The sequence below is a fragment of the Carassius auratus genome, unplaced genomic scaffold (genome assembly GCF_003368295.1).
Source record: "Carassius auratus strain Wakin unplaced genomic scaffold, ASM336829v1 scaf_tig00215808, whole genome shotgun sequence".
Taxonomy (NCBI): Eukaryota; Metazoa; Chordata; class Actinopteri; order Cypriniformes; family Cyprinidae; genus Carassius; species Carassius auratus.
This window is the reverse complement of record NW_020528251.1, coordinates 80,505-94,135: the sequence shown is the minus strand read 5'-3', so window position 1 is coordinate 94,135 and position 13,631 is coordinate 80,505. Positions and strand designations below refer to the sequence as shown.

Genomic DNA, 13,631 nt, shown 5'->3' with positions numbered 1-13,631 from the left:
ATGAATTTGCGCATTTGAATGTGTTTGAAAGACACAAGCCTTCCATAGACCGTAATACATGGTTAAATAACCTACCGAGTGATGAATCAAATCAAATGTATGTCATCAGTCGCTGATGCAATGATGAAATATTGGGAAGACCCTTCTCAAAATGTAAAAGATTTTTGTTAAAGCCTGTGTGGCTTCTCCATTATCTGTGTAATAACAGCCACCTGACCAGTGGCTGGTCTTTATGTGAATGTCCACAAAACTGTAAGACTTTCTGAATGTATAAGCGGTAAGCTATTTTAGAAAGCAACATTTATAAGATGAAAAAGAGGAATTCCAAATAATTGTGAATTGTGTCAATATGTGATCATGCAATCCATAAAGTAACTGTAGTCCGATTATGAGTATTTAAAAAATGTAATCGAATTACAAGTACTTTATTTTTGTAATCTGATTATGTAAACCAGATTACTTGTAATCAGTTGCTACCCAGCCCTATGTATATATACATATATATAGTATATATGTGTGTGCGTGCGTGTTGTATATGAACCATTTTCTTGCACATTTCATATTTGTAGATACTGAATTGTGGTTTATTTAAAGCATTAAGTTAATGGGCTTCACATGGTTATCACTTATGACTAAATCCATCCAGACAGAGCTACGTAAAAAAATTGTAGGTAATTAAACCAAACCCAACCCATGCGAGACACTGAACCAAGGCCTGTGGATAATAAAGAAACATTCAGATCCTTTGCGTTGATGTAGCAATCATTCAATTTAGAAAAAGCAAACATTCACAATACTAATATAACATATACACATTCCTAGGGTCAAAGGAAGTGTCCAAAAATCTCTGCAGCATTCATTATACCTCCTTGTATGAATTGTATGAAATAGTTTTGCCAACACAAAGCACTGTGACAGTATAAGGAACCGATATATAGCACACGAAAGAACTTGCGAACATCCACAGGTAAAAGCGAAGCAACTCTCGTGGAAAACATTTAGTCATTTATACAGAGGAGCTTTTCCATATAGTGTGAACTCAGGTGCAACAGAATAAAAGCTGCAGCATGCTTAAACTACAGGAGTGGGATAGAAAACGACACCAATGAAACGAGGTAGTTGATTGGAAGTTTCTAGTCTAGCTCAGCTACCACATCCAGCACAAATCGACCGCAGCAGAGCAGCACCTTCACAGGTTCCCGGCCGCCTAAAGCCAGAGCCTTGTGTTTGAGAGCAACACAGATTGTCAACAGCTGATGCCTGCACTGTTAGATGATGATTTAGTGGTCTGCTATGAAACAAATGACAGACTAGGCTAGCTGGATATTAATGACCATGGTGTGAGAGAACCTGCATAGTTTAACACCTTCAGTGCCCACAATATAAGAAGTGTTTCATTGTTAGAAATAAAACAAAAGTGGCGATACTCTTATTAAAAACAAACGAATACAAAAAATACACCAACTCAAAATCTCGTATTTCATATTTGCTTGATAAAACCTAACAAAAGGAGAGAAGGAATATGAAAAGAAAACAGGTGCATGATGTTGTAAGAGAGCAAAATTACAAGAGAAATATGAGAAAATAAATAAGACCCATCCAGATTCAATTTCAGTTCTCCGTCATCTACACTATAAAAAGATTTTGAGATCATTCAGTTAAGCTTGAGTGTCGCTCACCACCTGACCGCTTGGCAAAGTATCATCCAAGCCACCGTTCATCAATCCAACACTTTCTGCTTTGCCTTTGTGAACCTAGATTACAGAGAAAATCTCCTTAAACGCTGACCATGCAGAGTTCTTAGATCAGCAGATCATCGATCGCCCTCATTCCAGGATCTTTCTTATCCAAGTCTAGTCCAAATATTTTCATCTTTGTATATTTCTCTATAAAAAAGGCCCGAAACGATTTCACTGAAACAGTTTCAGATCAGAGGGTCAGCTCCAGGTAATGCGTTCCCTCTCAATGAATTATGGGATGGGCAATCCTTCGCAGGAAGTCCTTTTCACCCGCGTTGGCCTGGAGATGAAAAAGTTGAACATGGGCACCGATTAGAGAATGGACACAGCTGGCTGAGCCGTAGCATGCAGTCGGATGAGCTGGGAGGCTGTTCCGAATCGGAAAGGAACATGCAAGTCCCTCCCCAAGTCAACACGCACGAGTCAATCACCTAGAAGGTTCCGGTCTAGCTCCATGTAAGGCTCATCTATGTAGCTGATAATGGCACAGGGACAAGTCCTGTCCTCTCGGAGCAGTACTGACACGGTCTCCTTCCAGAAACTGAATGGAATACAGGAGCTCTGAAAGAAAGAGATCACTGAAAGTTAAATACTATCCTAAAGCAGGGTTTCCTAAACTGAAACTGGAGTTGTGGGTTGATGAAAAGTAAATAATTACTCTGGATAAAAATTAAAATAAATAAATGTGATGCATAATTAAATCAAAATCTAACTGAACTCGAAATATAGCACAGTGCAGTTATCAAATTAAATGCAGTTTGAAATTGAAGAATTTAAAGATAAATATCAGTTACTTGCAGTGTAAAATAAAATCATTTTAATTATTAAACATTTATTTTACAGGATAATTAAAATTGAATTTACAAGATAAATATTTAATCTTCAATTTTTTTAGAGTTATTATAATACTAATAATATAAAAGTAAGTTTAAGATGTTTTTACTGAAATCAAAGAGATTTCTGTCCCTCCATGACAGTCTATGCAACTACCTCACTGACGCTTTAAAAAGTTCATAAAGATATTGTAAAACTAATCAATAAATGCAAGTCTTACAGGTTTGGAATGACATGAGGGTGAGACACATGACAGAATGTTCTTTTTTGGGTGAATTATCCCTTTAAGACTTTTTGCTTTGATTCAAGACCTTTTAAGCCCTTCATATGTGGAAGGCCAAAAACCTTTTAAGACCCACTGAAACCCAGTCCTACATATGAATAAAAAAAAACAAAGAACCTAAATTAAACATCCAGAAAAAAAAAAATATATATATATATATATATATATATAATCTGTTTAATTTTGGCATATGACCATTAACCAAAGGTATCATCAACATGCAAATGAGCAAATATTTATTTAAAAATAAGGTTCTTCAGGTTAATTTTTGTCCTAAAGGAAGGATTCCATACAGTGAAATATAACTCACGTTCTCCAGGCAGGTGCTGTCCTTGTCCTTGTTCAGGTAGTGCTGCTGCCAAAAGCGCAGCAAGGTATGAAAGTTGTTGAGCAGGCAGCCGGGATACTTCTCTGCATACTCCTTTTCCCGCAGTGCATTCAGGTAAAAAGGGAGCTTGCCTCTCCTCCGGGCCAGCATCAGAATCACCAGACTGGTGTTAAGACAGCTCACATTCTCCTGGGACAGCAACCAGAAAAACATGGGATCACTTATCACGGAGGATTCAAATGAGACAAACGGAGAGGAGATCTGCACTGTGATCTTGCCTGTGTGAGGGTTTGCACGTTGATGATGTTAACCAGCCTAAAAAGGAAGGTAAGTCTGTTCTCCACTCGAGCCATGTAGGACAGCAGACAGCACTCAGACAGCACTTCAACCACTGCAGAGGCACAAACACAGGATAAAATTGCAATTTTTTAAACCACAAAAATGTTGTTTCAGAAGTCTGTCTAATTCCGATGAAGCAAATTACATGTTCTGTGAAAGATTGTTTATCAAATAAAATATTTAAAACAATCTTCCCATCAGATTTTTTCAAAGATGTCAACATCTTTTTAAGTGATGATACACGACATTGTTGCCAAGCGATTTTGTTTGGCCGCTTTAGCATTGAGAATGGGCAATACATTTCTATTCTGGATACTATCTTGTGTCTCACCTGGTCGCCCCTTGATGACAACACTGTCCAGCAACATTCCTCAAAAACTTCCCCTGTGTATCCTCAGCCTTACACTAACTATTAAGGCAGGGCGAAATATTGAGGAATCTTTCTAATAGGCTGTTATGGTTTATTTCTGATTATCCATGTTGAACTCATTTGGGCTGCTTAATATTTCTGTGTAAAGCATTTATACCAGATTTAGTTATTCAGGATGATTTCCCCCCCCCCCCCAGCAATATCGCTAACAATCCAAGAGCATAAGAGTTGAATTTACTTTTCACATCCTCTGTCTGGCTCTCAAATCGATCTAGAGAGAGGACGATACATCGCACAAGCATGTTGGAGTCCACCAGAGAGCTGTTGATCTGGGTGAGGAACACCTGGAACTGAAGGAGACACATTGCTTAACCATAATCAAGCACAATGCGTTTAACAGCAGCTTTTATTTTATCTACTGCAGCCTCTACAATAAACCAGAATTGTGTACGTGACCCTCTTCATGTGGTTGCTAGTACCTTTTCCTCTGTGTTGACGTATTTGTTAAATCTCATGAAGGCATCCATGTTGAACTTCATAAGCTCCCCAAGCAGGTCAAAGTAGCTCTGCAGAACATCTCTGGACTTGCAGCCGCTGTCGATGATGCAGAAGAGGATGTGCTACAAATCAAAGACAGAATTAGACTATGAAGAAATTCTAAAAGGACGGAGGATTCCATTACTCAAGTAAACCCATTTTGACCAATGAGACACGAGCATGCATTAACGTTTTTACCTCCAGCAAGCCTCTCTTCAGCAGAAACATCTGGTCTGCATATGAGGTGGCCCCTCTGAGGAAGCTCTCAACAGCTCTGGCCTGCCAGAACCTTTAGAGAGAACCAATGTCATCATGACTTACGTGGCATTTTTAAGACACACTTAACCAAATCATGAAGGACCCAGCGTCCCACCTGAAGGAAGAGTCCGGCGGTTCTTTTTTCATAACCGTGAGGAGTCGCGTGAGAAGCCCTTTTTTACCATCACACACTAAACTCCTAAAAAAAAAATCACAGACGAGATACATTCTAATATTTCTCTTCTGTAAAAAAATTAGGTATATTAACATGTAAGTTATGATCAGTAATCATTCTGAGAAATACCTGTCAGTGTTTACTAGAGCCTCCACCTCAGGGATGTTTGCCTTTAGGGAGATGGCACTCAACTCATTCAGCTCCTGAGCGTTCAAAAGGAGATACTTGTTCCTGAGAACAAAAAAAAAACAAAATTAATGAATGGGTTCTTCTATCAATCCAGCACTGAAACTCACAATCTAACTTACTCATGGTGGTCACTAAAGCTCTGCAGAAGCCTCAAGAACTGGATTTTAAATGAGATTTCCTGTGCAATAAACAACAGCATTACATGATGAATGAGAAATATGGGAAGTAGAAAACAGTGAATGTGTTATCTTGAAGCTCACCGGACTGCAATCACAGTTTTCGTTCTGTCCATGAACCACGTGATTCGAGGCGGTGTATTTCCTCCAGATGAGCTTCTCAAAAAGGTTATTGAGTCCAGGAATCAAACGAAACTCTGCCAGCATCTTATGCACCTAACATATGATGAACAAGGATTGGAATTTCTATATTAATCAGCTCGAAGTAGATCCTTGACTGACATGAACGGCTCTTACCTGGTTCCGCTGTCGGCCCATGAGTAGGACACACAGCACGTAAAGCACTTCCACCTTATACATGATCTCATGAACGATCTTCATGGACTGCGGCAAACGATGCCTCAGAGGGATGGTGGCCAGTGTACTCTCATCAGATGATTCTGTGAAGAAAAAAGTAACAATAACACATTTTTAGAAAGAAATTAATTTTCTTTTTTAGGAAACTTATTTAAAAAAAAAAAAAAAAAAACAATCTCTGTAAAATGGAAAGAAATGATCGTCATAATCATAACCAATCAATAAACTTCTCAATTAACATTTAATTTCTCTTTAAATATTTATTTCTATAGTTGATGCTAATATACAGTTCTACCTGTGCTACTGTGCTCGGCTTCATCAGTTGCTATCTGCATGAGAGCGTCCAGCACTAGAGTGTTGTCGAGCCATGTGTACCATTCCTCCAGTTCCTGCAGAAAGTTTGACGTTCCAGTTGACTCGGACACCTTCCGTGTGGCCAACTTGCAGAGACGTTCAATGAAGCCGGGGATGTTTAGGAGTGTGACTGGAAAATATCACATTATGTTTTCATTATTCGTGCCCTATTAACCCTCACCACATACATAAACCCCTGCCAGAAGCACTCAAAATACACTGGAAAGAAGCGGTCACTTCCTTTTAGGAATAAGCTTATTCTTCACAAACCCTGTGTCACCACTTTACTGCTCTTTGTGGCATCGGCTCTAAGTGAAGTCACAGTTCATAGTCCGACCTACCCTGGTTGACCTCGGCACGTGAGGGGCTGGTATTGCGTTTCTGCTGTGCGTTTTTAGCCAGGAGTGTGTGTTTGTCATCGTTCCCCACATCGGGCTCAGAGATGGTGACGGAGAGGATACGACAGAAGTTGGCGAGCTGCTGCTGGTCAAAGCTCTGAACCAGTCCTGACAGGTTCTGGATCCACTCCAGCTGAATCATTTCCTGTTATGAAGCATCATTGAACGCTGTCAGATTTTAGTGTTTACATCAGGGTTTCTGCAGGATTTTTAAGCTCAAATTTAAGACCTTTTTAAGACCTGCACAAATAAAATGAATACCATTTGAGCGGGGTTGGTCAATGTCTATAGTACTATATTAGACTGTAAAATTCATAATTTACAGTTCAAATACAAGTTCAATTAATCATTTCCAACTAGTTTTATAACTATTTTTATCTATAAGCCATTTTTTCTAAAAGTGTGCACATCTTTTAAGTCAAATTCTTGCATTTGGGCTTGTACCAAGCAAATTAAATCAGTATTAACAAAATTGATCTTTGCAATGCAGAAAAAAACACAGAAGTGGCATTAGAAGTGTCATTTAGATGCATTTACATTAGGGTGGTCATATGCGCCGTTCATACGGGACACGTCCCAGCCAGGATTTTAATAATGCCTAAAATATCCAGGTTTTGGCCATTTGCACTGTGCAGGTTGATCGTTGTGTAACATTCACACGTGTTTGTTTGTTCGTTTGACTTGAAGCGTTGTGGCGCACTTTGTTTTTTTTGGATTTGTGTGCAGCGATGCTTCAAGTCAATTAAACACACGTGCGCATATTTGCATCGCTTTGATCGTTCCCTCTAGATCTCACCTTCTCACACGCAGCCCCACGATTGGTCGATTATGTACAATACCTGCATGTTATTGGTCAAATTGCTCTGGATGTTTTATAGGCAATATTAAAATCCTGGCCGGGACGTGTCCCGTATGAACGGGGCATATGGCCACCCTAATTTACACACATTTTATTTTATCTCTAAATGCATTTTAATAGACTGATTCGTGCAGTGAAAGAACACACTATAAATGCGCACACACGCACACTAGTCTAACCTGCTAGACTTCATCACGTAACATATGCGCACACTCTGTAGGCGTTTTGTTTGCTTTTTCGCATTAAACTGGATAATATAAAATCGCACATAGTTAAAACAACAATTGCGATATCATTGCAGCTGAACAAAAAGCAGCGAAGCTCTGGACTTTGAATGTGCAGCGCTCATGTTTATTTAATGAAATCATAACGTTAGCCTTTTGAAGTTTAATCGTACCCAAATTTAAAACCACTTGAAATCATAATTAAGACTTTCCTGTACAATTTTAAACATTTTTGGGCCTTAAATTTGATACAACTAAATGTAAGACTTTTTTAAATGACCCATTACATATCCAACATTTTATAATTATTAGGTGGGGGGGGTTATGTGCAAGACAAATATCTGTAATCTTCTCAATGGATTTAAAGCCTGCCCATAGTGTCAACATGATAAATCCAGGGGTGTTAAAATGTATTAACAGATTTATAATACAATGTAATTAAGGAAATTAAGGTTTTAGTTGCAGCCGAATAACATTAGCACTGACCTTTTTGACTCCAAGAATATCCTCAATTAATGTAGCGGTTTGCAAAAAGGTCTTCTTATTTGTCATCAACGTGAAGAGAAATAATACAAAATCGTCCCTTGATGCCAAGCTTTTTGTGACTCCTTCCGTCTGCATAAAAACAAGTGCACGTATTGAAAACATCATGCGGATTTTAGTCATTCTTGTGTTCAATTCATAATAGGGAAAAGAAGGTGGAATACATACACATATGCAGCAATTGTACAGCACGCTAAGGCATTCCTTCACCAAGTCATCGTTCACTACAAGTTTAAAAATGACATTTTTTAAGAAAGATTGATTTTTTATATTTGTTGGTGCAATAGTTTTTAAATAGGTGCAGATAAAATAATTATTACCGTTTTTGTCATTTTATTAAAAAAACATTTTCAGAAATAAATAACTATTATATAATTATTCTTAAAACTTCCGTAAAACCTTCTAGTCAACTTACTCTTGGGTTTTTGTAGAGTAGTCAGAGAGGGTCTCATCAGAAGCTCCACCAGCAGCTAAGACGACAAACAATCAGTCATCATTTTGAACTCAGCTATGGCTGCAACTAACATCTATGTTGATAAATAAAGGAATCTGACAATTATATATTCACAGGACATTTAGGAATTATAGAATACACTCACATCTACACCTCCAAACAGGTCAAAGGTGTACGTGTTGGGAAAAGTGGACTCCTGTGCCGTCTTTCTCTCCTCTGTCACAAAAGACATGGCCTCCATAGACAGCAGGGATGACAGTTCCTGAATCAGAACACCACAGTGAGTATGTAATGAAATAAGATTATATAGTAGCTTTAAAACTGTCTGTAAAATGTAAATAAATCTACCACACTGAGAAAAGAGAATAGACAGAGATTTCACCTTCAGGACAACGTGTGTGCGGGTGTAGTCACTGTTTAGGTGGCTGCTCTCGTACAGCTCTTGGAGCAAGACTGGAATCCCGTGCCATTTCGCCCTCTTATCTCTCTCCTGAAGAAGAGCCTCTGGGAGCTGGAAACAGAGAATAAACAATTATTAGATTTGCATTTCCTTAAGAAACACCAGTTCATACAAGTCAGCAAAAGAACAGTGCTAGATCGGTGGTTTTCAAACCGGTCCTGCAAGCACCCCTAGCACCTCACATTTTGTATATCTCCCTAAATCTGGTACACACATACATAACCGGTAAAAAGTTTGGAATCAGAATTATTTTTATTTTTATTTTTTTTACAGGAGTTTCTTATGCTCAAAAAGGCTGCATTTATTTGCTCAAAAATACAGGATTAAAATGTAACATTGTGAAATATTATTATAATGTAAAATATCATTTTTCTATGATAATATACATTAAAATCAAATTTATTCCTGAAATGAAAAGCTGAATTTTCATCAGCCATTACTCGAGGGTCACATGATCCTTCAGAAATCAATTTAATTTGCTGATTTATTATTAGTGCTCCCAGGATTCTTTGATTAATAAAAAGTAATATATATATATATATATATATATATATATATATATATATATATATATATATATATATATATTCTAACATTATACATTCCAGTTTGAAGGTTTGGGTTCAAACAAAAGTTGTATTATTTCTTTTTTTTATTGTTAAGAAGTGATAGAAAAGTTTATATTTTGAATAAATGCTGCTTTTTTAAATTTTTTAATTTATCAAAGAAGCCTTAAATAAGTATCACAGGTTCCCAAAAAATATTTGGTAGCACAACTGTTTCCAACATTGATAATTTCAGCTTTGCATCACAGAAATAAATTATATTTTAAAGGATATTAAAATAAGAACCATTATTTTATATTGTAATAACATCTTGCAAGATTACGTTTTTCTTTTTTAATCAAATAAAGTCTTGAGCATAAAAACAATACATACTAAGATATATATATATATATATATATATATATATATATATATATATCAAACACACACAAATACATTGACACAATTGCATGTATAAATAAACATATGATTGTAACTTATTTAAACTAAACTAGCGTGGTTGTAAACTAAAATATAATATACCATATTAAAGCTAAATTGGCTATTAATAGCATACATTTTTAAAGAATACGCTGCCTTGAAAACTCAGTAATAAAATCCATTTGCATGTTTGACAACTAATGGCAATATTAAAATGCTATTACAATGAATTTACATGTGTATTACTTTGGATGCTGCAAAGTACCCTTCACACACAGCACTTTTAATCAAATGCAAAAGACATGTAAATACATGCTATCTGTAGAATTCAATTTTGTAAAAGCTTTACAAGTTCATATGACTCCAAAGTGCTCTACACACATGCTACCTATTCATTTAGTTAACTGAGAATTGAATGTTCATTTTATCAGTATTTATTATAGGTTGACTAATCTCAGCTTCCTCCTATGGTACTTGACATTAGACATTGTGTATTATATTCCACACACTGCTTATAAAGTGTCAAGATACTTTTAAACTATCTTTTCATTTATTCAAAATACAAGAAGAGGTACTCAGAGGAACTCGTAACAGGCAAATTTACAAATAAATGTACAACACAAGGACAGTCTGTCTGGATAGACTTTCTGCATCTCTACTAGGCTCTGATTCTAGAAACAGAGATTATTAGACAGCAAAGATTATTCTTATAGGTCTTATAGGTTACCTAATTCTTCAGTAAACCGTGCCAAACTGTGTACGAAGAGAAAGTGAAACCTGTGAGGTTTAAACTGAGTGAAGTTCCCAGGCTCAGAGCATGTCCAACTCTATGGGACATCTTATATAATTTAAGCACTTTAAACTCGAAAATATCACTGACTGGTCCAGTAACCCAAACCTAATGAGTGGAATTAGCAGTTTAGGCTTGTGATGGAACAAAAATTTGAGAGAAATACTATAAAAACACGATCTGGCGTCTGAGTATAATGTCACAAAGGGACACTGCAGAAAAAGACTATATGTGGCTACTAAACTCTAACATGCTGAATACATTGTCAGCATTTTAAGGCTTCAAAAGCCCCTATAATGGTCAAAATCCGGTCCTGGTATGTAGCTAACTAACGTTAGTCTGTGAGCGTCAGCCTGTGTTTACTTGAAGCAGCTGATCGATTATAAACATGACATGTTTACAGATTGATCTGTGTGTGATTATAAGTAATTATATTACTAAACTCATAATAGTATCATTCCATGTGTCGGGGTTTTAAATTGGATTGTATTTTGACTGTATTTAAAGCCTCTTTAACACAAATTATTATCGGACAGTCAAAGCCAACAACAACATAAGTAACGATACTTAGGTCAGTTGTCATACGCAGTTTGCGTGGTTTATTTTTAAGATAGATTTAGCATTGAACTTAACATGTATTAAAATAACATTTCCACTTCTTCCAGATCAAAGCTAAGCTTCACTCCCGTCCGATTTGTTTTGTTTTTTAACTTAAAGCAGGTTGTTCGACGGTACGGAGCATAAACGCGGATCCCTGACTTTTGGCTTTTCTGTGACAGCAACACAAACTCTCTCGTTTACCTGCGTCCCTCTGCTGAAGCCTCGCCCCGCGATCTGACTCTGCCGTATTCTGTTGACAATATTCCTGTTTCGGTTCCGTTTCTTTCCACCCATCCAAGGGGACTCGGGCCCCAGTAGCTTCGCCATTACTTCGTCTTCCTGAAACGCTCCAAACAGGAAGTTAAAGTCGCTCTGCCTCCGACGCTCACTCGTGTGTGTTTGAGCGCCCTCGCGTGGACGAGGCTTAAACTACAGTACTCAATCTTTCTTTTTCCCTCGGCAAAGAATCATGAGTTTAATAATCCCACACTTCTGGATTTTTTCCTCAGTATTGACAAACTCGCAATTGTTGAGTTGTATCAAGTAAAAAAAAAAAATCCGAACTAGGATATAAACTTCACTTGCAATTAGCTTCAAATGGCGTCTTTGACGACAGTATTATATACAACCATTTCTATTCTTATTCTGACATCCAAGAGCACAGTATTTTTTTTCTTTTATTCCATGAATTTTACACGTTTCCATCCACTTGTTAACAGTGTTTTTCTGCCACCGCAATTCGCTCGATTTATCGTTATTGTCATTTAATGAATATGAGTAATCTCGGAATTGCAAGAAAAAGTTATAATTTTGAAATATTAAATAAAAATTTCCTTTTTTTTATTATTTTATTCCATGGCTTGACTGCTACGCAGTGCCTTGCTCAGACATTCTGAGGGACAGTGGCCCAATCCAAAAAAAGGGGCACTAAGGGGGTGGGTGCTTGTTAATACAAATGATCAATTTGTTACAAATATACAATTAATAGAGAAGATGGCACACTTTGTAATAATTAACTTTATTGTAGATGTTTTGATTAGAGTGAGCTCTCCCTAACTCTCTGAGCCTGCTTCTGCCTCATCTTTAATAAAACTAGGGAAGAGTGGGGTAAGTTGAGCAAGTGGGTAAACTGACCCGCCCCCTGTATCTTGGCAACTGTACATTTTTACTGTCAATGTGACCATGTATTTTGGTATCACCCATCATTTCTGCCAGACTGGGAAAAGGAGAAACCCATGGGGGGAAGCTTAGTGAGGTATGGGTGGGAAATGTGCTATAATAATCCCACTCATTATAAACACTAAACACTTTAACAGTACTAGGCCTATGTATTGCTAAATGAATAATAAACAACTGATGATATGAACAAATGATATACCCCTAATCTAAAGTAATGGAGCAATATGATATAATTTAACAATGCTCATTCCTCCAAAACAGAGAAAACATCTTTTAGATTAGGGGTATATCATTTGTTCATATCATCAGTTGTTTATTAGGCCTATTACTGTTATAGTTTTCATTAATAACTATTGCTATATAAATGATAACTTGGTCTAGTGGCCTTATGAATGTTGTTGGCACGACTGAAAATGTAACTACAATATGAAATAGCATAGACGTTACCTAGTTGTTCTACAGATCTCTGTTGTGTTATATGCTACTGTTTTGATACCGTTGATAACATTTCTGATGGTTAATATCATGATGTGTTTTTTGTTTTTGCGTTTGCCTTACCGAATGTGGTATCCTGTCAGCAATAACATGTCTGTGGGCTCTTTTGATTACTATCAGTTTAAAGTTCTGGCAGCGTTGCCAGATATTGCTATGAAAACAAATAAAAAAGAAAAAATATATATCTTTCCATCAGTAGTCACTAATGGCCACCAAACTCTCTGCTTTGTTTTTAGGAAGGCTAACTTTGGTGTTCAACATATTGTTTCAGAAACAATTAAATATAAAAAAAATAAATTTAATTTGGTTTGTTCTATGTTGTTAAAGATAACTTAAATAAAATAAATATGACTGTAAAAGGAAATTATTAAATTATTATTTATTTCACATGGGTTTGAATCAGATTCAGTCTGATTACTAGTAATAATTATTGGATTTTTGGATTATTGGATTTTTGATCTACAAATTCTGCCAACAACAGCAAATTTGGTGTTATCTATAGATCTGATCAGGCACAATAATTAGATTAATTCTAAGAACATGGATATTCTGTACAACACTTTTAGAGGTTGAGGTCCACCCACCTGTGCAAAGCCCTGCTCTATGTTAAAACCATAAAACTGGCATTTTCTGACACCACAAAAAAAAAAAAAAAAAAAAAAAAAAAAAAAAAAAAGTTAAACTTAATGTTAAATGTTGCCTGT

At 36.6% G+C, this 13,631-nt stretch overlaps 1 protein-coding gene across 1 annotated transcript; it reads right to left on the bottom strand.

Annotated features, from left to right (window-relative positions):
• Window positions 1–562: 562 nt before the first annotated feature.
• LOC113095893 (short transient receptor potential channel 4-associated protein-like) lies at window positions 563–11,734 on the bottom strand. Its single transcript, XM_026261212.1, has 20 exons — window positions 11,455–11,734; window positions 8,800–8,928; window positions 8,563–8,679; window positions 8,379–8,433; window positions 8,132–8,187; window positions 7,907–8,035; window positions 6,281–6,482; window positions 5,881–6,069; window positions 5,526–5,668; window positions 5,313–5,444; window positions 5,172–5,230; window positions 4,993–5,094; window positions 4,804–4,887; window positions 4,629–4,719; window positions 4,373–4,513; window positions 4,132–4,243; window positions 3,463–3,575; window positions 3,167–3,373; window positions 2,171–2,300; window positions 563–2,019 (listed from the first exon to the last, which is right to left on the bottom strand). The coding sequence occupies exons 1-20, from the start codon at window positions 11,578–11,580 to the stop codon at window positions 2,006–2,008; spliced, it is 2,331 nt and encodes a 776-aa protein (XP_026116997.1). The 5' UTR covers window positions 11,581–11,734; the 3' UTR covers window positions 563–2,005.
• Window positions 11,735–13,631: the final 1,897 nt, after the last annotated feature.